Below are 24,879 nucleotides of genomic sequence, written 5' to 3'. Positions count from 1 at the left end.
TTCTAGGTGTGCCTGCTCATCTGAGCCTGGAAGCATCCTCATCGAGAGAAATCGTGATTGCCCTGTGCCAGCAGCAGAGGATGAGGGCTTGTGCTGCCCGAGGGGCTTAGGACAGCACTCATGTCCCCAGGGTTAGTCAGAAGCTCGATTTGCTTTCCTACCATGTGTTTTGTGGCCTGCCCTGTATTCTATGGACACTTCGGATTTTAGCTGCTTGACTTTCAGCTTCTGCAGAATAGTTTTGTTTTTATTCTGTGGCCCTGCAAGTGCTTCTCGTAGAGGAGCACCTGGGAAACGTGCCCCATTTGCAGCCCGGGCTGCGGGGATGGGGTGCCCCATCCCAGCCAGCAACAGGAGCAGGCGGCGGCTTTCCCCTGGCCCCTGAGTGCATGCAAATGCTGCTGCTGTGGTCAGTGAATGATCACTCTTTCCTCCCGGAGCGATCCTTTTCCCTTTCCCCTCCTTCCCCCCACCAGGGTTGAATGGGCTATCGTGGGGGTATTGTCGGGATGTCGCTCAAGCAGGCGCCGACCCCGTTTGAAAGGTTTCCCTTTGTCCCCTGTCCTGCTGGGGCTCCGGCCAGGCTCAGCCACCCAGGGAGGAGCAGGTGCTGGCAGGGAGGCACTGACAAAAGCAGAGAAATTCTGCAGGATTTAGTGATTTGCAGCTCCCTTTGCTGGGATGGGCCTTCACAGCTTTGCACGGCTCTTCTCGCATTGCCACCGCTGCATCCCAGGTTCAGCAGCACTTGCAGGGCTCGTGCAGCAGCATGGTACTCCCTGGCAGCATCCACTGGATTTAGGCCGTTTCTACGCCTCCAGCAGCCAGCAGCCCTCCATCAGAATGGCGTGCCATGGCACGCGGTGGCATAGGCGCATCCTCAGAGTGACGCCAACACCAGCCCTGGGACGCAGCGCTGGAGCTGCCCGTCCCCTGTGCCGCCAAGGAGAAACGTCTGCGGCCCGACGAGCTGCCTTCGAACACAGGGAACAAAGCTGTGCCATCTGCCACAGCTTCTTTCAAGAGGCTCCTGTGTATCCAGGCTAACAATACAGCGTTTCTTCAAAGGCTGAAATCTTGCTTGCATGCTCAGAGAAAGCACTTGCAAAGCTCCGCATAATGGTGCCATATGGTGGATCTCGCCATAACAATCCTCTCTATTTTCTGCCAGCAACTAGACTTTCCACCAGATGGGTAAATGACTGATGTCCTTTATATCTGCTTAACACCCCTTGTCACTCTGAGGCTTTTAATGAAGCGCTGTGTGTGGTGCTGTGCCCCGGCCCCGCGGGGCGCGCGCTTCACGGCTGGGTGGAGGAGCGGAGGGGCTGAACGGCTCGGGCAGGGAAGGTCAGCGCGAGCCTGGGCAGTCCCCAGGAGGGCCCAAGACCCCTCGGGTGTGTCTGGAGGGCACGAGGGGTGGGAAGGATGGGACACCTTTGGACACGTGCTTTCCATCACTCTCGTCGGATGAGGCAGCCTGTTTGTAACCAGTATCCATGTTAAGTTACCCGTTGCTGTGTCCACCTTCCTGCCCCATAACCTGGCTCTCTTCCCAGTAGGGCAGGTTGCAGCGGTGTCATCATCCTGGCAGTGCTCTGGTGGCTCCTCAGACCAGAGCTTTGCTCACCCCTGGAGCACAAGGTGCCACCTCTCCCAGGTCTTGAAACTCTCTCCCACCCTGTATCTCTGCCGGTGGAGGGAAGGGCTCAGGGGTGATGCTGCTTTGGCTGTCCCTCAAGACTTGTCCTCCCAATTAACTGGACTTTTAGGAAATTCCAGTGACTGGTCCCCATTGGGCTTTCAGACTTTTCACCTCTAGCATTATCTTTAGCAATACAGAAGAAATTTGTGCAGTCTCCACCTAACCCTGCATCCATGACGTGCAGCAGCCCGTTTTCAGTCACAGCCTACAAAACCAGAGCAGGTACCCCCCCCTGGGTCCCTCCTCTCAATTTCTTGCAGTTAGAGGGTTTTGGAGACTTGTGGAGGTGGCACTGGGAGGCAGGTGGCTGTGCAGTGTCCCCAGCCCCCTGTGACATGTCAGCTGGCTGATGTTGCAGGGTGTTTGTGACTGCCTTCAGAGGGGTCTGCTGGATACTAACATGTGGTCTCTACGTGCTGTGATTTATGCTTTCCCCTCCTGCAACGTGAAAGTTTTGGAAACTTGGGAGGCTGGGGAACAAAAGAAAAGATGCTGGTAGTTTGGAATATTTGTTACAGCGTTTGTATTTTGCTGTACTTGTGGCAACTGATGCATTTCATCAGAGGCCACAGAGGTGGTCTTTGGGTAGAGGCTGTTTGTTAGGAGGCAGCAACCCTGGTCGCAGAGATTAACTCCATGTTGCCTTTGAAATGCTCAAAGCGGGGAATTTGTCTGTGGCTGACAATGTAGGGCACTTGGCTGAGATGCTCCAGGTGCAGTTTTATTGCTTCTTTGACTGGAACAGGTGTATGGTCTTTTTGTCAGAACCTGGGCTCTTGTACGGCTTGACAAACAGCGCCTGTGTGAGCCTGTAAGTACAAATCGAGCAGAAATAGTCTGGAGGTAAAACGCTTCCACAAGTGTGCTGCCTTCCCTTCTAGCCCTTGCAGTCTGTGCTTTTTCAAAACTGTCTTTTCCTTATTTTTCATTTTTATTTTTGGTAACATCTACTCCTGCCTGAAGTTCTTTTGAAAGCATCGGGAACCAGATGTGTGGTCTCACCCCTGGTCCGATAAAGAAGGCCCTTCAGGAGCAGCAGGAGGAGATCAGGCCAGGCCTGGCTGACCTGCTCTGGCACTGCTCGGCCACCTGAGCTTGGTGTGGTGCCTCAAATGCTCGGGGTGAGCAGTGGGTGCCAGGAGCAGCCCGGCCACCCCCGTGGGTGCTGAGCTGCCACGGGGTTAAGGGGTGCTGCGGTCAGCCTGAGCACTTGCAGTGTGGTGGTAGCCGTGCCCAGGAGGGAATTCATCACTCGGTTTTACTTAGGAACTTCAGTAATGTGCTTTTCCCCCGGCTTCTAATCCAGTAAGGAGAATGCATGAGGTTTTTGGCCTTGCAAAACAACATGGCTTTTAAGGAACAGCTGAGGGATCAGCTGCAGAGCAGGGCTTCACATTTCACGCTCGCAGGTCAGCTGTCCTTTTTTGCTGCCTGGTCTTTTTGCGCTGTTAGGGACTTCGGGATTTTGAGAACCACTGAGCAGTGCTGAAGCCGTCTTCCAGTGTATCCCCACAGAAAACGTGCTGCGGGTACCCAGAAAAGATAGGACTGCAACAGCCCTATGTCCGGGACAACACTTCCCTTTCTGCAGAGCCCACCCAGGGCCGGGCGCAGCACCGGCCTACTAACCCTAACCTCCTAACCCTATCCCAATTCCTTCACCCAGAAGCTCCCTCCAGCGTATGAACCCCCTGTAAGGAAGAAAACCAAGCAATTTGGTCATCCCTTCAGTCAGGAAGGAGCAGGCCAAGCCGTTGGGGCCTCCCCGGGCCGCCCGCTCTCCCCTCAGCCACCCCGCTTGCTCTCGGCGCCTCACGGCGTTACGCCTTCACGCGTAATCCCTTGAACCTGTGTTTTGGCAGGTAAGCGTCTGGTACAGACGTCGCACAGCAAGAAAATAGGGATTTTCTGCCCACGCATGTCCTACAGACTTGAACAAAATAATTCACTGAGGAGCACTATGTTTCAGCCGAAGCGTTCGCGTAATTGTAATATCTGTTACAGCTACAACCAGCGTGGGGGCTCGCCCGGCCCTAAAGGCTGCACTGTTCCCGAGCAGTAACTTTATGAAGGAGCCGTGTTACAGCACAATGTGAGCCCCAGCTGAAGGCAGAGAGCAAATAAGAAAACCCTTTGTCTCCGTGAGAAGCACAGCTAAAGTGGAAAAATATATGGTCTACCTGCAAAGTGCTTTCCACTTTGCACTTCGTAAAAGAGGAGGCCACATCACTGGGAGATGCCTGCATAGCTCGTTTGGTAACGCTTCAGTGACGTTAATTAGGGCATTTCGGGTTTCGGTTTGAGCCAGCTCCAAGCATTCCTGGTAGGAGTCACCCCAGAGGTGCCAGCCTGGTGGCACCTGCCACATTCTGCTTGTCCCGATCGTGCTGTCACTGAGTGATATTGCAGGAATTACAGGCAGGTTTGAACTCCACATGTATTTTTCTTCACTGCTAACCTTAGTGGGAAGCATTCCCACTGGAAAGAGCCCGTTCCTGCCCCGTATCTGCTTGCAGATGGGTAGGAAAGCTGTCCGTGCCGCTGCGGTATCTGCCGAAAGCAGGGTCTGTGCCTTCCTCAGTGTGGAGCCCTGGCCAAGGTCAGGTTGTGCCTCCGAGGCTTTGTGCAGCCCCGCGCTGTCTGCAGGGTCCTGCCTGTGTGCCTGGCAGCCCTGAATCCCATGGACTCCAGCACATGGACCAGTACCTCTATTTGAGGGGATTAGCTTCCCTGAAAACTCCTAAAACCGAGTGGTTTTATCAGCTGCTTTTCTTTTTGGTTCCTTGCAAGCAAAGCTTTGCAGGGAGGATAAGTGGCACATCAGCAATGTGAAGCGGAGGGACAACATTTCTTTCCTATGAAAAGCATCCCAGGCTTGGCTTGGAGCTTAACTTACAGAAGGTACTGGTTAAACAAGAGACAAATGAGTACATTTGTTGTTAGGTTGTGTGCTAAAGCTCATCAGCACACCCGCAGAGGAGCTCGGAGGGACAGTGGTGGGAGGGAGAGCCCAAATAACACCCAGGCCTGTGACGGGGGCCACCAGCCCATCACGGGTTTATTTGCACAGGCTCAGAGGAGCACAGGGGCACAGTGGCAGGCAGGAACTCATATATCCCAGTGCCAGCAACTGGGGGGACTGGGATCTAGGGGCAGCTACTGAGCAGACCAAGTATCTGAGCCTGGTTGCTGGGGGGGATCCACCTTGTACATATATATATGTATATATATGTGTGTGTGCATGCATATATAGATATATATATGTATCTCCAAGCCACAGGTAAATAAGGGGCCCCTTTTCAATGCCCTTCCTAGGGCTGAGGAAACCCTGGAGTGGTTTAGCCCCAAACCAACCATGCACAGCACTCATAGGTAAGCATCCCTTTCAGGCAGGGAACATCTGAAGCGACACTTGACCCATTGGCTTGACTTCTGACTTCAGTAGCTCTCACAGATTTCAGTAACAGAGATCATATCTAAAAATTGATTGAAAAGGGAGCTGCTTCTTTGTGTCCATAAATAGGTGGGGAATGCACATCTGAAAACCTCCTGTTATTTATTTGCCAACACCAGGCTTTATTACAGTATGAGGTGCACCCACCGAAGGGCAGTCATGCTCAGCTGAGGTTGACTTCAATTTAACCATCGTAGTGATCACAGTAACAAATAATGGGCCAATACATCTTATTTTGTTGTTTTCACAGCTTATGTCCAATTGTGTGGAAAAAGCGCTCTGGCAATCCACCTGCAGGGCTTTAGATCTGAGAGTGCTTGCCTGTCTGGGTAAAACTGCTTAGATCAACACAGTCCTCACTTTTAGAGTGCTTTGTACAATAATTCAAGATGTAGAAGTGTTTAATTAAAATGGGAGAAAGGTTTTCCAGATGATGTCGGTGAAAAGGTCGTAGAAGGCTGAGCTCAATAAATAACAAATTATGTATGTGTGCAGTTATACATTACAACAACAACAAAAGGTTGAGACAACTAAGTAGGTATTTCTCTTTTAAAACACATCAGCATTGGAATATGAACACCCTTAAAATCTAAACTTAGTTTAGATAATTAAAATAATGAATTAAATGAAATAGCGTTAAAGCAGTACGTGCTGTCTGCCTCAGGTAGGTGTTTGAACCGATGGGAGTGTGAGCCAGCCGCAGCTGGAGCTTATTGAGGAGCTAAATCAGATATCGACGGCCATAATCTTCCCTGCTGGAGAAGAAAGGAATACATATTTTATTTACGTCTATCCAACGTGTTTAGGTCAATAACTGAAAGCTGCAAAGCAGGATGGATTGCAGTCTGTCCTTTCTAATCTAGAAATAAAAATTAAATGAGGGAGGAGGCCGACTAGCTGCTAGGGCTTTGAAGACATTATTCCTTGTTGCTGCTGCTCATTGCCTTGCTGTAGGCAATTTCCTTTCTTCAAAAAATTCATTAAATGATAAAGGCAAAATTAATACGAATCTTCTATCCGTTATGCTTATTCATTACTAAATACAAATAGCTGGTTTTTGGTCACGGTCTGCAGTTCCCGCTGCAGGTTGGCACAAATAAATTGAAAATGTACAGCAATGGCACTGGCTGGGGTCAGCTTGTCTGGGGGGTTGCTTTTATGTTCTCAGGGCACTGCGAATGGAAATACATATGCTAGAGAGGAGATATTCTTAGCAGGAATACTAAAAAGGAAATCCCTCCCTGTTTTAAATAAAAAGCTGAGCTAAATCTGCCTGTGTTGAGAATTGTAGTCATCCAAATATCGTTAGCTGTGCTGCTGGGTGCATTACCTTCAGGCTGCCTTCGAAGGTGATTACGTGTTTGCATGCAGTCACGCCGTAGTGGCCACCGATGAGTAGGTCTGTTTCTTGAAGAAAAGAGCTTAATAAGAAAATACTGAGATAAATAGGGTGGATTATTTGGCCGAGGCTTTCTGCACGCCGGTATAAATCACAGCCAGGACCGCCAGTGTGAGTGCAGCAGCCTCCCTGCGAGGCGGCGCGTTCGCTCAGCGGAAGAAGATTAGATGAGGGACGGGAGGAAAAATGCTGATTGCTGTTTCCCTTGACACTGCAACATTCTTGGATAAATCACATTGATGAACTTGGAGAAGAATGCCTGGAAGAGAGTGAAAAAGAGATTATGACCCCTGAGAAAGGAAGCCGATGCAGACTTCAACAGGCGATTTATTTATTTTATTCTCCTGCTGTACCAGTTAGTGCCAAATGTTGCCAGGAAGTTCCCACTTGTTTCTTTCTTTGTTTTCATTTATTTATTTAGTTATTGTTTTAGGTTTAGCTTTGGTTGGTTGTTTTTTGAGCAGTCATGGATCTCCCTGTATTTGCTTGAGGATGCAGGAGACCTTGGCTGTGTGCTGTAGTCCCACTGGTGTCCTTGCAGCCTTACACAGGAGCTTCCAAACTCTGTACATCTGTCCCTCAGGAGTTATTTCATTTGCTTTTTGTTATGTTGTTTATTTATTGTGATGTCTTTCTATATGTGCATATATACATATATGTATGTGCACACGCAGATATGTATATATGAACCCCCAAAAAACCAGCAGCCCTTGCATGATTTTTTATTTCAATTATGGCAATGAACAACGTCCTTTCTCCCCTGCCTCCTCTAAGAATTGCAGTTGCACAACTAATCAGCCAGAAAGGTACATCAGACTAATAAATTTTTCATCCTTTTTCCTACCACCTTTTGAAAATACTACGGGGGTACCAGCCCTTGCCTAGTGAACCGTCCCTTATATGATCCTAGCACCCTACTATTGGCAGAGGTTTTTGAACCAGGGGATCTGTGGGCTGTAAGGGAAAACCTAGTGGCAGTCGCACCGGGGTGGGCAGTGTTTGGGCTCTGGGAGCCCATGCTGGGGCTTGTTTCTGAAGTCAGAGATTTGCAGCATCCCACCTGCTTGTCCTCTCTGTTGTAGCACCCAACATCATGTCCCACCTCTCCCAGCCCATGGAGAAGGGAAATAACAAAGGGGAGGAACTCAGACTTCAGGCTCCAGCTCTGCAATTTCGTGCCTGGGCTGTCCTGCCTAGCTTTAGTGTTCAAACTCCTGTGCTCCAGCGTGACCCTTAAAGCTGTTTCACCCTGCTGCTCTCCCCTCTGACCCCGTGTTACGGAGCCAGCAGCCCCAGCCAGCTCCTCGCTTCCTGCCACTTCCGCAGTGAAAGTCTGATGGCTCTCAGCCATGGAGGATGCTCGTTACAATTTCCACCGTGGCACGAGCGTCTGCCGCAGCCTGGGGCTGGACTTTGATGCCCTCTCTGCTCGGAGGATCAATCGGTTAATTCAGCCACAGCGCCTCACTTTTCTCTTTGATCTGGGTTTGCGTTTACGAGGTGGTCAGAGACTGCACTGACTGCAAACCAGAGAGGTTGCGGGGTCTCCCGCCTTAGAGATACTCAAAAACCACCTGGACGTGGTCCTGGGCAGCAGCTCTATGTGGCCCTGCTTGAGCAAGGCGTTGGAGCAGATGACCTCCACCTCAGCCAGCCTACAACCTCGCAGCTCTCTTTACAGGGAGGTCAGGCTCGAGGCTTTCCTCCAGCTTTCCAGGCCTCTCTGAGGGAAGGTTTCTTTTCCGACTTGCACACAAGACACCGTGCCTGGTCGATGCTGTCACTGCTGGAACAGGCTGGGATTTGACTTCTTTTCTTGGCAAGCTCCCGCTAGGGAGACATCCAAGCGAGCACCTGCTTGGAGGAGCTGCCTTGTCGTCTTCTTCCCGCACCACTCAGCAGGACTCTTTTTTGATTTTTGCTCACCAGCCCTGGTCCTTCCATCCACACGTGCATCCCTCTTACCTGGGCTCCTCGTGCTGGCTTGGGGAGGCCAGGACCATGGGCACATCTCTCCCGAGCACCACTTTACATCCTCCAGGGCGAAGGTGTAGGGAGGGATGAAAACTTCAGTTCAGCCTGTGGCATCCTGCTCGCAGAGTGCTGAGCTAAACCACGAGTATCTCGGGTAGCTTTAGGAGAGCAGCATGGAATTGCCTTCGCTAGATGCTGCTTGTTCATGGAGAGGGGGGGAGGCTTGCTTGGCTTGAGCAGGGAGGCGTGAGCTGTCAGCAAAGCAAGCAGCACGGATGTGTTTTACCTCCTAGAAACAGCACATAAACTCAGAGAGTCAAATCTCCCCTATGAGTTTTTTTTTTTTTAAATCATATTCAAATGAAGATTTAATGTGGAAACATGTTTCCTGATCTAGAGGTTAAGAGTTTAACTGTACGGGATAAATATTTAAGAGCAGCGTATCTCTTTCCAGTAAAAACACCCTGGGCAGAGACTTCCTTTTGGTGGCAAAACGAGGCTGTTATTTTACGTGCCTTTGACCTGATTCCAAAAGAATATTTAAAATAGTAAAGTTGGCAGTTCTGGCCATGGGAGACAGCCAGGTGCAAAGGGGCAGAGCTGTGAAGGCGAAGCTGAATTGAGGGGTGAGTGCCGTGTGTACACGGTGGATAGGGATGGACACTGACCTAGGGGTCGTCTTCTTCGACAGCCGCCAGCATCGTGTGCTGTAGCAGGAGTGCCTGGCTTGCAAATGGCCTATAAAATTAACTGCCAGTTAGAATCACCTAATTATTGAGTTGGTGATTTTTAATTGAAGGTGCATATGGGTTTGAGGTTGTGCACAGCTTCTCGGCCGTGTTACGACTCTGCAGTGCGATTGCAAAAGACTAAGTCAGACCAGCATTGGTACGGTTGTCTGTGAACGACTGGAAAATGCTTGGTTTTCCTATCCTCTGTTGGTCTTTTGGAGTCTGAAGGACAGTTTCTGAGCAGCCCACTCAGGGCCAAGGCGTACGGAGATACTCATCCACGAGCACACGTGGTGCTTCAAGCCCAACAAGGCTGGAGGTGGGTGCAGGAATGCCCATGCACGTCGTAACAGCAAAGACCCAATTCTTCACGGTTAAGTCGCTGCTACAGCTCAGAATGACAGCGGTTAGTCACTGTTTGGTTAGGAGGATCCTTGTATTCACCAGTTGCCACATATTATTTATTTAAACACCTCTCCCAAGCATCCTGCAAGTTATCATTAGGTAGGTGTTTCTGAGTGATGACTGAACGTGTTAGAGCTGGGGCATAATGAAACATGCTGTGTGAGGCTTAGCAGTATTTCTGCACCTTTTTTGGATTTGTTTGCACGTTGTCATATACCAGCACCCACTACATTCTTCGCTTTATTCCTTCTTACTCCTGCTGAGGCTTCAGCTCAGTTTATATTTTTTTCTTGGTTAATAAATCTTCGTGTTTGTACAAGTCTTATTTTTAGGGTTTGGGCATTTTACAAGTTTCAATAAATATTTTTCTAAGAACCTCGGCACAGATGTGATTCCGGGGTTCGGGTGGCAAGGAAGCTGGCTGGGGCGACCCTCACTGCGGAGGTGGCTATCCGTCACGGACCCCTCATCCTCTCTCACATGCCCAAATGCCCTTTTCCAAAGAGCTGTGTTTGGACAGGCTGAATCGCAGCTGGGTATTTCCCATGTAAGGTCACCTCGCAAGCCTGCTTCCAGAGCTCCACGAGCATCGGCCGTCCTCGGCAGGCGGGGGGTGCCCACTCACACATCGGTTTGAAAGGTCAGTCGACATGGGTGGGGGAAGTCAAGGAAGAGGCGAAGCTCCTCCATGTGTACATAACTAAAAAAGCTCCACAGCGCCTTTCTTCTCAAGGCGTAATTTCATCGGGAAGTGAAATCACTGCCTGCAGTGGATATATAGGCGAAGTCCTCTCCGAGATGCTGAGGGCTCTGTCGCGGTGTGCTGTGTTGGTTTGGGCTACACGATAGCTGAAGGCTCCCTTCCTTGAATACTAGATGCAACATGAGTTTTAATTAGATCAGCTGAATTTCCTCATGGCCTGTGGGCTTGCTCACGCAGGGACCATGTCTCCCCGTGAGTGTCTTGTTCAGCCTTCACCAAATGGGGCTTTTACCTTTGGTTGGGGTACCAGGGGCCACCAGCACGCAGACCTTTGTGTGAACATAATTGCTTTAGTTCTTAAGCACCGTTATTCAGGCAAGGAGAATTTAATGGGTCTCCATGTGGTTTCTTTTTTTTTTTTAGTTGCTAGAATTCAGTGTGTAATTTTTAATGGGGATCCTCTTAATTAAGTCCATTGACTGGGATTTGGCTGGAGGCCATGTCAGGGTTCTCCTGTGACCGTCTGCAGCATCTCCAGCACTCCCAGCGCTGCACCAACACCCCTCCAGCAAAAGGCTTGTCATCGACGGGGGTGGTTTATAGAGACATCCGTGGCTGTAGGATCAATGTTGGCTTTAGAAACGAGCCTCACAGCCCTGCCTGAATGCTTTATTTAGTTCATTCCCTGTTAAAAGCTTTGACCTACATCTAGCACCAGGAAGCAGCAGGGCTTTGATAATACTCGGGCATCCCGGCGGAGGACACGCTGCTAACAGAGACCTCAAAGTGCGAAACGGATGTGTTCTTTAAAATGAAATCAAATAAACCCTTGAAGGCCTCAATCAGTAAATGGCTTTACCTCTGCCGAGCAGTATGGAGCCCATACGTACTGCCATACTTTTGATGGGGAGGAGGTATCTTTATGAACTGTAGATATTAGGAGCTTTTTAAAATTATTAGCAAACAAACCAAAAGTCAAAAAAAAAAGCCCTCGAGCCCAGCAAGCTTGGGCAAGCCTCCAGGAGCTTCGGATCTCTGTGTGAAGCTACCCGCAGGCATCCGTAGTGTATGGGGCGCTTGGCGTCGCGAGGGTCCTTTCTGAAAGGCTTGCTGCCTTATCAAGTAATTTAGGGGATGTCTGGGAGGGATGAGGCAGAGATTTGCAGCCCCGTCCTCCCGGCAGCCGGCTGTTGCCCGAGAGTCATGGAGAGGTCAGCAACTGCGAGATGATAATTAGCATCATTGACCCGGCAAATCGATAGGTGCAGGGCGATGAGCTGGGACATCAGTTCCCCGGGGGGTTGTGTCCGGGTGATCTCTGGGTTGTGCACTCACGTTGCTTCTTTTGTGCTGTTTTTTTTTTTCCCCTTTTCCAGGATGAACTTGACCTCACGGACAAGCACAGAGAAGCGATGTTTGCGCTGCCGGCGGAGAAGAAGTGGCAGATCTACTGCAGCAAGAAAAAAGTAAGAGACGCGTCTGCTTGCCGGCGGGGCTGAGCGTACTTTTCTTACCTGTACTAGAAAGGAGGAGGTGTGGAAGTTCTGTGGCGGCACTCTCTGGGGATGCAAAGTGGTATTTGGAGCATCACGGGAATGCATCTGTTCCCTGGGGTGCTCCTAGGGAAGTGGGGGTGGCCAGCAAGGTCCTCAGACCCACGTCTCCAAAATGCAGAGCCCTTCCTCCCAAGCCCTCCTGGGTGTGCGCTGGATCTCTGTGAGGCGCTCAGTTTCCCTGCAATTTCCCCTATTTCCCAAACTGGGAGCGGGCTGACCCCTGCAAGATCTGTGTTCACTCAAGGCCTGGGCTTTCTGTGCCCCAACAGCTTTTTTCCCAGTAAACCAAAGATTTTTGCCCCGTATCTTTGCAAAGAAGTGCATGCCCTGGGGGCTGCAGAACCACTTTCAACTCATCTGACTGTGTTGGGACTCATTTCCTTCCTTGTGTTACCCAAAGCAGAGAGGTCCTGCAGGTCTTATGGCAATGGGGAGAAATGGGGCAAAAATACTAAAGTTTGGAAACTGATCAAAGCACACCCAGGGCAAAGCAGTGCCAGGAGCTCAGCATCGCAGCAACATCTCTGTCATTGGGGGGAAGTGCAAGCCATTCCCAGAGCTGCTGCTGCATCCCTTAAGCTTCCCACCTTGCTGCAGAAGTTGTCTCTGAAATGCTCCTGGTGGCCTGGCCCCACTCAAATGGCACTTGCTGCTATTAATACCCGTTTTCTCCTGCTCTAGCAATGGCACCAGATTTTCCAGCCTCATTTCAGGCCAAGAGCAGGCTTACCTTGCTCATGTAGGATTAAGTTTTAAGCCTCTCATAAATGCCCCTGAAATCCATGTATTATTGTTATACGGAGGCCTGGCGTGTCCGAGATTTAAATTGAAGGGGCGAAGAGATGGTAACAAATTACAGGCACTGTTCTTCATCAAGGAGAACATGGGCAGAAGATGCTCGCTTTTCACTGCCTCTAGGATAAGTGTAGCCGTACTCCAGTGTGTCTAAATAAGCGGAGACAATAGGAAATTAAATCAAGCAGAGCCGTGTAATTATTATTGTGTGGGGAGATTACGTGCTATCTAATCTTCTGGGGTAGGGTTTAGATGGGACCGATATTCCCCATTTCCCATTCCAGCGCCTATTTGCGCTCACACAGGCACTGCAAGGCTTTTTAAAAATGGAGAACGTCGTTGCTCCCTGGTGGGTTTGAAGGAAGGAGCCGCAGAAGTGCCCCGCGTCGTCCTCCAAAGTCCTTGGATCTCGTGCTCATGCAAGGCCAGCTGCTGGCTGCTGCTCTGCTGCTCACGGTCCTCGGTCACGGAGGACCTGCCCTGCTCACGAAACCATCTGGGCAAGCTGCAGGGCTCATGCAGATGTGCTGGGTGGCTGGTTGGCAGGAGAGACGAATGCTTTTGTCCTGCTTTTTAATTAAAAATGAGCAAAACCATACCAGCAGCGGCTCAGCAGGCGGGGAGCGTGGGGAGCCAGGTGCTTTGCAGAACATTTCCCTGCGCGGGGCAGGCTCCAGGCAGTCATGCTCCCACGTGATGGACGTGGATAGAGGACAAGAGGAACATTTGTGACTGTCGTAGCATCTTATGGAAATCCTACTTGTGTACCTCTTTGTTTTTACAAGGACAAACCACCTGCGGGGCAGCCTGCAACATCTGGCACCGAGGGGCTGGACTTCTCCAGCTGAGTAATTGCGGAGCTGGAGATAAGGCTGGGCTTCTACCTCGCTGCCTCGGCTGCTGCCTCAGCAGCTGTGATGTAGGAAATTCGGGATACGCCAGAATATTTTGGCCTGTCCGTGGTTAATAGCAAGTCGTTTTTTGAACTACACAAGAACTTGTAAGCCCTTGTTTCGCCCGGTGGGTCCTGGGGGAGCCGGCGAAGGCTGACATCAGTCGTAGGCAGTTATGTGAGTTGCAAAGGGTCCAGAATTTTCCTCTGAGCAGTTTTTGCTCTTTCCTCTGCTGCCAATTTTGGATTCCGCTCGAGGGAAGCTGTTAAGAGTCAAAAGACTTCAGTCGGACTTTGAGTCAGAAAGTCCCAGTTTGGGGCAATCTTAATTTTTAGCTTTTTTTTTTTTTTACCAGTTTCCCTGCTGATTGCAGTGCTCCCAGCTGCAGTTGCTGCAAAATATCCAATGTTGTGCCTACAGTCCATGATGCCAACACTTTTTCTCCATGCTCATCCTACAAAACCTCTGTCCCCATCCTCCTAAAGGGAAGGGGAGAGGTATCCTTGGGGCAGCCTGCTTGTCCCCTTTCAAATGACGTGTTGTGGAAGGAGCTTCCTTGGCACATCTTGGTGCAGAGGCGGTGCTGCAGGAGGTCCTGGCGCGTCCTGGCCTGGGGAGACGGTGCCTTTCCCTGCTGCAGCCCTGTACCCAGCACCACCAGCATCAGCAGCCTTACTCAGGTCTGCTCTGCAGGGCGCATCCCAGTCCTTACCCATTTTCCTGTATTCCCATGGGAGGCAAGGTTTGCTAAAAGCTGGCCAGAACGAGACATTGCTGTGCTGGGTTGTTGTGGCAAGGGGCACAACCCTGGCCCTGCTCGGAGCTGAGGGCTGCCCTAGATAAACTGCCTGAGGTCCTGTCCTGGCATGTTCTGGGGGCAGAGAGAGATAAAGCACCTTGAGATGGAGGCTGGGCAGTCAGGAGGCAGTGACCCAGGCAGGTAGGTCGCCTCCTTTAAATCCAGCAGCCCTGCCGTGCGCACACCTGGAGGGGGATTTAAAGCCTGTTGGAGAGACCTTCTTTGAGGTTGTCAGCCTCCTCTTCGGCTGAAATCAAGCAAGGAAATGCAAAAGTGGAGGTGCATTAACAGCGGGATAAGATCCGCTTTTAGAGTGGTATTTCTGGAGGATGACTCGCTCCGTACCTCATCCCGAAGCATTTTATTCCCTGCTGCTCCTGTTCTCCGGGAGAGGAAATTGCTCCGAAGCACGGGGAGGAAGCCGGAGGGTTTCCAGGTTTGGCGTGGCTTTGGCTGCGGGTCTGAAGCAGTTTGAAAACGAAGGGGGACTCGGGATGGCCTTTCTTAAACAGAGGCCAAGCTCCAAAAGGAGTTAATAAATAACACTTAGCACTTATTCTGCAGCACCTCTTTGTTGCAGGAGCATTGGCTCCTGCCAGCCCCAGCATGTAATGTCACGCTGCTGGGGCAGCTCACTGGGTGATTTTGAAGATCCTCAAAAATAAATGGAGATTCAGGGGTATTCAGGCAGAAGGTCATCATAAATAACTGTGCAGAAGGAATTGATAGCTAAAATCAGGTAAAATACATACAGGGTCTGACTGTGCCCCTCTTCCTTTCGATGGAAAACTCTCTGCTCATGTTGAACATCTGTAAAACCCGGCAGAGGTTGTACAGGGATGACAAATGACCCGCAGAGATGACAAACGATGGCACATTTTTTAAGCCTGTGCTGAAAACCTGTTGGCAGGGCGTGTAGCTCTCTCCTGTATGAAGCTGTCCCCGTGGCAAGCCGAAGTCGGCGTTACATCTACAATTTTCTCAGGTGCCAGAGGTAACATCAGGGTCCCTCTGCACTGGGAAAAGGCAGCACCGGTGTGCTTGCAGGAAGAAAGGGGAAAACACACGAGAAATAGGGAAGTGAGTGATGACTCTCCAATGATGCTGTTTTTCCCAGCCAGATGGCCTCTTTCCTGTCCGACTGTGCCTTCCACCCGCCCCTCCGGAGAGCTCCGCTTTCCAGCTCGCTCCTCCACGTGCATCTTTGTCCCGGTGCTCGACCGCGGCGGGGCTTGCGTTGATATCCATTTCCTTCATTTAAACCCTTTTTTTTTTCTTTATACTTTTTTTTTCTGCAGTAACAGAGCTGAGCAAAATCTGACAGAGGTGGCGCACCAGGGGAAGGGGTATAAACAGCCTGGTGTTTCGCCCCGCTCAGCCCCTGGGTTGCACGAGCGGTGTTTCCCAGCCCCGCTGCAGCCGGAGAACACCCGCGGCTGTGGCCGCGGCAGGTTGAAACGCCGTCCCGGGTGTAAGGCTGGCGGGCTGACACTTCTCCCCTTCCCACCGAACAGTGGAGAAACCAGGCTGTGTACGTGGCTGGGGGTATTTCTCAATAGGAAATGTTTACAGTTTTTATCTTTAAAGGTAATTCCCTTTTTAGTTCCAATCACAACACGCTTTTGTTCAGGCGAGGTTTTTCTCTGTCTCCAGCCAAAAAATGCATCTGTTAGCAATCTTTTTGGATTTTAAAGTGAAGCTTTTTAAACAATGAACCATCTGACTATGAAAGGCATCTGGTCATGCTATATTTGCTTATTGTTAGCATAATTTTTAAACCCTGGGAAAAGCGTACAAGGGCATGTGTGCGTCTGTAGAGGAGAGGGAGTAGGAAGCATTACGGAAAAACAGTGCAGCCTGTGCTGCAACAGGATGGTTCGGACCCGAGATAGCAGCTTTGATAGAACCGTATTAAATGACAGCCCTTCCCAGCAGCCACAGGGCTGCCAGGGTCGCTCCACAAGTGTTTGGCAGAGCACGGGGAAGCGGCATTAGCTGCATTATTTATTTTTTTGGTGCGTGGATGCCGCTGCCGGCGCACACCTGGCGAGGGCTCATCCATCTCGGTGGGGCTGTGCTGGTTTGGAACCGCAAACCTGGCGGTTTAAACCCGCCCCCAATCCGGCAGCTTAAACCCACCCGTGCTGCTGCCTGCTTCTTTTTCGACCTTGCAAACAGCACCCGTGTTTATCGCCCTGGCAGGAGGGCTGGGCAGCAGGGACTGCTCCTCGCACAGCGCCCTCGGTTAGCCTTGGGGATGCTGAAGCTGGGTGGGCTGCAGTGGCCCTGAGCTTTACCTTGCTCTGCTGGTACGGAACAGAAAGACGGGTGCAAAATAAAAGCATCGTCAGGAGGTTGCTTGAAAATGGATGCGCTTGTTTCTGTTTTTGCAGCAGGAGCAAGGTTTCTAGAAGGACTGAACCCTGGTGAGCCCCGGCAGCTGTATTCCCGAGCAGATCTCCACGGGGGACAGAGGCTGCCTGCTTATCCCAGACTCGTGATGGTCTGGCCCCTGCCCCTTTTGGGAGAGTTTCTTCTTAACCCTTTGTTACGGCTGTCCTGGTGGGAAGTTCTCTGGAGCACGCCAGCTCGGCAAGGTGTCCCAAGAGGGAGGTGACCCACCAGAGCTGTGTCCCTGGGGTTGGCATGGAGCTGGCTGTCACAAGCCAGCTCTTGTTTTCTGGCTTGGGTTCACCTCGAAGAACTTAATCCAGCATGTTGGGTTCAGATCAGCCCTTGTTTTGGTGCTTCTTAAGAAGACAGCAAGCACAGGGAACACGTTTGGAGGTTTCCCAAGCCTTGGGCTTGGCCGATGTTTCCTTGCCCAGTAGGCTGACAGTGATGCTTTATAATGCAGAGCAGTGTCTGGCAGCCTGCAGAACTGGACTTTATTTTTTTTCCCCTCTCCCAAGGCCGTTGGGCTCACCGGTGGCTGTTTTTAGCTGTGCCACGCACAGAGCTGCCCTGAAGGTCATTCAGACCTGTACGTTGGGAAGGGAAACACACCGGCCACACTTGGTGCCTGCCAGCTGCTGCCTTCCTTCCCCTGTGGCTTCCTACCTGCTCACATCACCTTTCCCTTCCTGGCCGAGCTTCCCAATGAGAGAGGAAGGAGAGGGCTTTGGTGCCGAGAAGAATTTGGGGGATGTTTGTGTCCCATATCCCACAGGGCAGGATAGGATGGACCCTCCCGGAGAGCTGAATCTGGAGTATCCTCATTAAGGTCCGGCTGCAAAATGCACACCCCAAAAAGCCCAGCCCGGGTGCTGGGAAAACTTCTGTGAATTCACCCCGTCAGAGCTCGGTGCCCGCAGAGCTTCCTCCTTCATCCTGGCTCCGAGCAAAGCTGCATGAGTCACTTCCCTCCGGGCTCCCCGCTTTGCCGGGTGGCTCCTTTATTGCCACCGACTGCACTCAGAGACACTTATCGGTGTGCTGTAGACCATTAGCCGCAATAATTACCGCTGAGCAGCGTCCTGCGGCGAGCTGAAGGAAGCCCCTGCCCTGATCTTTGGCTGCTTTATTGTGCTTTCCCCTTCTGCATGGGAAGCTGCCTTCCGACGAGCCTGCCCGGCTGCTCATGTGAATTAATGAGGTTCTGCCGCGCTTAATTGAGAGCGCTCCTTAAATTGGGGGTTTCAGGGAGGAAATGCAAGAGCCCGAGGGAGCCGAGCAAAGGGAAATATTTATAATGCAGCAAGTTAATTATAAATGAGCAGTTTAGCCAATTTTGTTGTTCAGCCTCCCCCTCCCGCCCCCCGGAGACCTCGGTGTTTTTCGCTCCGCCGCTTCCTTTCAGCCCCAACCCTGCAGCAGGTCCGGGGCCGTGCTGGTGCAGCCGGTCACCTCGTGGTGCTGTGCCACGGCGGGGACCCTGCATCCTTCCCTGGGCTCGGTGCTGCTGCTGGGAGCGCTGGTAGGAGCGGGGTGCTCCTTACGGGGGTGCTGGGGTGATGGGGAGGACCTCCAGGGATGTCTCCAGGAGGTGACAGGAGCCAGTCCCGTTTTGGGCAGTGGTCGAGGCGCACGTGGCCGCTCCAGCTCCGCCAGTCCCTGGGTCGAAGCCTGCTTGCCAGCCTCCAAAAGGAGCTGGGAACGCTGGCAACATGGAAAGCTTTACCCGCAGGCTGTGCAGGATTGCTGCAGAGCCTTCTCGCAGCAGGGTGGCTTGGAGGCGTGGGCCGGCAGATGTTCGCAGGCTTGCAGCATCCCCGGCCCCTTTCCCTTTTTTTAAGTGCCTTGGGCACACGGTCGTGCTCTCTGTCGTGTCCTGTGCATGCAGACGGTGCTGGGCCCACCACTGAGAAGGTGCTGGAGGCTGACCCGAAGCGTCTGGCAGCAGCTCCGTCAGGGCTGGGGGTGTTTTGTGGCCCCAGCCTGGTGCCTGCGCTCCCATCTGCACGGGACAACAACAACCCGGGCACCTTTCGGCAAGGGAGAGCGGACGCGCAGCGGGTGCTGCTCTCCAAATCCCATGGGGGAAGCTTTAACCACAGGCAGCTGAGAACCGGTACAGAGGGCGCCCTGCCTGCCATCCTCTGCCCCTGGAGCAGGCTCAGAGTCGGGAATGGTCCCGGGGGACCTCTCGTAGCCAGCAAAAACTTAGTGGCAGAGCATGGATATTAGCGGTCCTCCCGGCGGCACAGAGGCAGGCGCTGGGACCTCCTGCAGGTTTATTAGGTTTGGCACTGGTAGGACACATTTTTGGGTTGTTTTTCTAACATCTCGGAAAAAAAAAATTCTGCTGATTCCCATTCGGGTTTAAAAAAAAAATAAATGTCGAGGGAAGGTGAATCAAGTGTTTCATTCAAAACTTGGGTTCTTGGTGGGAGAAGGAGGGGCGAGCAGCCCAGACTAATAAAGCAGAGGGCAGGGAGGTCTAAATACAGGCGTCTCACTCAGGAAAGTCCTTTCATTTGCCTTAAACTTGACCAGAGGCATGGCTAAGCAGCTTCTCTCGGCCCTTGGCACGCTGCGGGAGATGCCAGGCTGCCACCTGGGTGCTCCTCAACTCTTGTCCCCATCCCAGAGCCACCCACGCTGAAGGCTTGCTAACTCTCTCTTTTTCTCATCTTGGCAAGCCGTAGCTTGGGAAGTTTGGATGCACAAACATTTCCCATTTATGCCTCTTGAACCACAGTAAATATTTTGGACTCTGCTCCTTTGACTTGCAGGAATCAGCCAGACTACTGGTAGTCTGCACGCACAGACGTGGGAGCAGGAGGGTGGCTTGTCCCTGGCCTTCGCAGGGAGCTGCAGTGAGGGACAACCCCTACAAACATCTCAACTTCCATCTGATACATTGGGAGGGGCTGCTTCTCCTGGTCCAACTTGAAGTGGATTTATTATTTTATCCTTTTTCTTCTTTTGGTATAAATCTTGGGAAAATACAGTGGGGAAGAGGGTTGGTCTTGAACTATTCCTTCAAAATACGCATACTACCTGTTATTTTTTGGACCTGGGCTCAGCAGTCCACTGGTCATGTCCTACAAGAACATGGTAGAACTTGAAAACGACTTGTGTGTCTCAGCAGAGACAGGACATTGTAAACCGGCATGACCAAAGGAGGCTGTGCCTCAATCGTTGTCATAGATTTTGGGCTGGGGGGGGGATGTCCTTTCATGGGGGACATTGCCGTGTGCATGTTCCCTCCTAACAACTAATGAACCCCCAGGATCTCTTGGCTGTTGTGCCAAGAGACTCCCTTGGTGGCAAGTCACAGCCCTCCCCCAGGAGTTGAACCTTGTTCACATCACATTTGTTTACCCTTCATAGCTTGTAAAAACTCTTTTTTTTTTTCCCTCAAAGCACAATCATCGAGGCTGTATGGCCAAAACTTCAAGGGCACGGTAGACTCAATACAAGAGAAATCTGGGTGTAAAATTCCCAAACTGATACACTGACACTGGGGCAGAGCTTAGTCACAGGCAGACGGTGTAATACATTGCATATAAAATGTGCTATTTCAGTAGATCAGGTAATGTTCCCATATCTGGAGCTGTCAGTGGTGAGTTCAGAGTGCAGAAAATTTAGCTTATATTGATATAAATTTATGTAAGTGCACGAGGGATCTTCATAGGTGGTTGGTTTTGAAGGGCAGGAGGTGTTAATGCAATTTCTTCTAATCCACTCTCTTCGTTTCACTTTTTTCCCCCCTCTCTGCAGGACCAGGAAGAAAATAAAGGAGCCACCAGCTGGCCAGAGTTTTATATCGACCAGCTGAACTCCATGGCTGCTGTGAGTATTTCTGCAGTGCTTTGGCACTTGTGAAAACTGTAAATGGCAGCAGAGCAGTCGTGATATCGTGATAGTTTGTGATACGGTCAGTGTTGTGCTTGAGAGAGCCGAGTGCTGAAGCCACGATGTTGTAATGTGGCACTTCTCAGCCTTTCCAGTTTGCAGACCCCCCAGCACACTGATGGAAGTTATTTAAGCCAGGTGAAATGCAGGGAGAGTTTATTTTGTCCACTGGACCACTGGATACAACTGGAGAAAGGAGACGTTCTCCAAGGCACGGGGACCTTTCCTCTCCCTGCACACCAGGAAGCAGCGAGGCTAAAGGCACACAGCAATTTTCAGGCTGGTTTTGAAGGAACCTGTCTGATCGTGCAGTGCCAGCAGGGAGGGCATCGAGCTGCTGTGATAGTGGTGAGGCCAACAGCCTCGGTGCTGTTTGGTGGCTGCTGCAATGAGAGCGGGATCCCTGCTACCACCCTGTTCCCAAAACACCCTCTGTGCTGGGTGGTTGCTGTTGTGCTGGGTGAGACCAAAATAGTGCTGTTTTCTGTAGGAAATACAGTTCCTGTAGGGCAAGGCTGTGCTGCAAGACCTGGCACCCACCCTGGTGACCCCAGGCGTGGATGCCGTATCCCGTCCCTCCGGACTGCAGGGCATCCCCACACCCCCCCGGGAAGGGCACATGGGATGCATGGGTACTGGGGAAGGCTAAAAGACCCCTCATTTCTGCCCTTCACCCCAATTTAGTGTTGCTTTAGCTCCCTGTATTCTCCTTGCCCCATCCAGCCCCAGGACCATCCCCTGGACGCAGGGATGTTTTGAGATTTTTGCCACTCTTTTTCCTTTTGCAGAGGAAATCGCTGATTGCTTTGGAAAAAGAAGACGAGGAGGAGAGGAACAAAACAATAGAAAGTTTGAAGACTGCACTGAGGACAAAACCAATGAGGCAATTCTCTTCCATTTCTTTGCTTTATTGCGCTGGTCATGGCTTTTGATTTGTGTTCCCTGGCAGGGGGGTTTTAGAAAAGAAATGGAAATGGGGCCGGCTGAGGATGAGGGGACTTGGGAGGCAGGGACCCTGAAATGGCACTTGCTTTTTGGATCACGTCTTGTCATTTTGTTCCTTTTCTTCAGCCTTTATAGTGGCTGAGAACCATCAGCACCTTCACGTCTGTTCAGAGCAATCAGACCACTTTTTTTCCCCCTCTCAAATTAGCTGTCATTCTAATTGCTACAGAATATAAAAATGCCTTCCAGAGTTTTTCCAAAAAATCTGAATTTTGTTGGTCAACCAAGCCCTTTGTTTCAAGTTAACTCTCCTTGCGCTTTTTGAAGGAATAAAATCGTATGAATCTTCAGGCCTTAGTGGAATGCAAGAAAAAAAAAGTTGCTAGGAGGTATTGATGGGGAGGATAAAGAAAGGGTGGGGCTCTTTCTAAAAGTCTTTAGTTTTTCCTAAGTTTCTCTGGAGTCTGCATGCACACATCTGAAAAATCTTTTAGATGCCTCTGGTTGACTTTTCGGATGGGAAAACATTTCATTAAGAAATGCATTGCCCAGTCTGGTTATGGAAGACACAGCTCTTGTTTGCAAATGCATTGCACTCTTCCATTTCTCTTTTGCAATGGTTCTGGCAGTGGGATTTGGTCAGAAATTCCCAAGGTCGGGGTGAGCACCCGATTTCCGTGAAGCCTCGACCTCTTGGGCGCTGGCTCCTGCCGTCCCCAGGGAGCAGGGGCGGTACCCAGCTTTGTCGTAGTTTGCAATTAAACTTTCCAAAGTGCTTAAAAGTGGTTTGTGAGTTCATCTCACTGGAAATCAGAGGGATGCAGCAGGTTTCTATAGAAAACCTTACCTTCTGGACCTACCTTTGTTTCCAGGGAAGTGAACATCAAATTTCCTATTGACTTTGGCTGGCGTACGAGCGGGCTTTCAAGCAGAGAAATCAGTTTTCACTGGGAGTGCAATTATCCCTTTTGTTGCTGCACATAAGCACTGGTGGATCTAAATTAAACTCATCCTAGTGCTGGGATGTTCTCAGATCATTTGCTGTCCAAGCCCACTCCTTTTTCCAAAACAGAATACACCCAGCCAGGGTGGCATCGGGCAGGGAGGTCCTAAAATGCACGAGAGGTGTGCAATGAAGGAGGGTGGGTTATGTCTGCATGCTTTGTTGAATCTGCATCGGGCACTGCGTGCATTCGCAGTCTGCATTCAGTTTAGCAGAATTATATCAGTCATCATCAAAATGTGAAATCCCTGCTTAAAAAGGTGTGAGATGTGTACAGCAGAGGAGAAGGGTGCGGGTGGTGAGGCAGCAGGTCTGGCAGGTGTTGTGGGCATGACGTTGGGGTTTCTGTGGGCTGGCTGCAACTGGGTAAGAAGACAACTCCAGGACCAGGGAGCTTCTTCCCCTCCTGTGCAAAACTGGTCCCAAAGGACCAGTAGAAGTCCTGCAGGCTTTCTGCTATGCAAAATCCGTTGCAGGAAAAAATATGTGAAAGCACTCTGGGTTTGCAAGAGCAGACAAGTCAGCCCTGTTTGTGGGTTAAGTGCTCCTTTAGCATTTGATTTTAAAATGTCCTTCCTTCTGGCAGGTTTGTAACCCGGTTCATCGACCTGGATGGCTTGTCGTGTATTCTGAACTTCCTCAAAAGTATGGACTATGAGACAGCAGAGTCTCGAATACATACCTCGCTCATTGGATGTATAAAAGCACTAATGAACAACTCCCTGGGCCGGGCTCACGTCCTGGCCCATTCGGAGAGCATTAACATAATCGCTCAGAGTCTGAGCACGGAGAATATTAAGACGAAGGTGGCAGTGCTGGAAATCATGGGCGCTGTGTGCCTGGTTCCCGGCGGCCACAAAAAGGTACTGGAGGCTATGCTGCACTACCAGAAATACGCCAGCGAACGGACTCGTTTTCAGGTGGGTGCCTCTTGACTCACCCCTCGGCTCCCAAAATTCGGCTCTGGGTCTGGGTGGATCATCAGCCGCTGCTGAGAGTAGAGGGGACCTCGCCAGACAGCCCAAATTGGAGTTCTTGGCCCTTCCTCCTCCTGGGTATCTAAACACCACGTGTGCGCGATTTGTCCTGGCCATTTGTAATTTTGATACTCTGGGAATTACCCCAGAACGATGCCCTATCTGACGAGAGCCACGGCTGAGCAAAGAGTGGGAAAACAGTTATTTAGGGCCGCCCCCCCCCCCCCCCCCCCCCCCCCAGCATGCTCGCTGTTGTAGGGTTTTTGGCACTGCAGCAAGGCTGCAGCACGTCTGGGTGGGCTGATTTTTGCAGACACAGGTGCTGGGATGGGCTGGGCTACATCAGGCAGCAGCTGTTGGTCTAGAAAGCATCACCAGTGAGCTGCTGCGGGGGCTTTGGAAGCACCAGGAGAAGTTGTGCACGCATGTGTCCTCTGGCAGCTCATGCAGCACCTGGGCCCTTAACTTAACATTGTGGGTTTGACAGACGCTGATCAATGACCTGGACAAGAGCACGGGGCGGTATCGGGATGAAGTGAGCCTCAAGACAGCGATCATGTCCTTCATCAACGCGGTCCTGAGCCAGGGAGCAGGCGTGGTGAGCTCTGGGTCTTTTGGACAGGGTGGTCTTTTGGTGGGTTCGGGGCTTTTCAGTAAGGTTTTTGAGGAAATGCACCTTGCTGTGTTGACCCAACAACTGTCCCTGGCAGGAAAGCCTGGATTTCAGACTGCACCTGAGATACGAATTTCTCATGCTTGGGATCCAGCCAGTCATTGACAAACTAAGAGAGCATGAAAACTCAACCCTAGACCGGTGAGTGGTGACCTGCAGCCTGATGGTTATTTTTCCCCTTTTGTTACGTGCACGCTTTCTGGTTTTTGGACATGGCATTTGGGGAAAGCCACGTGTGTCTAGACTATAGATCTGGCTCCTCTTGAGGAAATGCTTTGGTGTCACCAAAGAGGGAGGGGAAGAACCCTGGCTCTGCTGCACTCTAGCACAGGGTTGAGCTGGGAAGGATGTGCCATCCTGGTGGGTGCTGTCAGCCCTCCTCCTCATCTCCTCTTCCAAAAGAGTCCTTGGAAGGGCTGTAATTACTTTGCCCTCTGTGTTTTTGAATTGGTTTCTCGAGTTGGCAAGGGTGAGGACAAACACGTGGAGCTCCAGGAGCTCTAGGCTGAAGATCCTGTTGGTGTTTCAAGTTTTGCTTGTCTCTGGACCACTGCCTGTTAGTGGGAT

General features: G+C 51.1%; 1 protein-coding gene across 5 annotated transcripts in view; it reads left to right on the top strand.

Annotated features, from left to right (window-relative positions):
• The window catches only part of DAAM1 (dishevelled associated activator of morphogenesis 1), an 88,287-nt gene that overhangs the window by 37,807 nt on the left and 25,601 nt on the right, over positions 1-24,879 (top strand). For all 5 annotated transcript variants that reach the window (XM_083838361.1, XM_083838357.1, XM_083838358.1 and 2 more), the window contains 6 exons: positions 11,748-11,837; positions 20,580-20,651; positions 21,503-21,597; positions 23,249-23,582; positions 24,127-24,237; positions 24,350-24,453. In XM_083838361.1, the coding sequence (XP_083694487.1) occupies positions 11,748-11,837; positions 20,580-20,651; positions 21,503-21,597; positions 23,249-23,582; positions 24,127-24,237; positions 24,350-24,453 (806 nt within the window). The remainder of the gene's footprint in view (positions 1-11,747; positions 11,838-20,579; positions 20,652-21,502; positions 21,598-23,248; positions 23,583-24,126; positions 24,238-24,349; positions 24,454-24,879) is intronic.

This window comes from Anser anser, assembly GCF_964211835.1.
Source record: "Anser anser genome assembly, chromosome: 5".
NCBI lineage: Eukaryota > Metazoa > Chordata > Aves > Anseriformes > Anatidae > Anser > Anser anser.
This window is presented reverse-complemented; position numbering and strand designations above follow the sequence as displayed.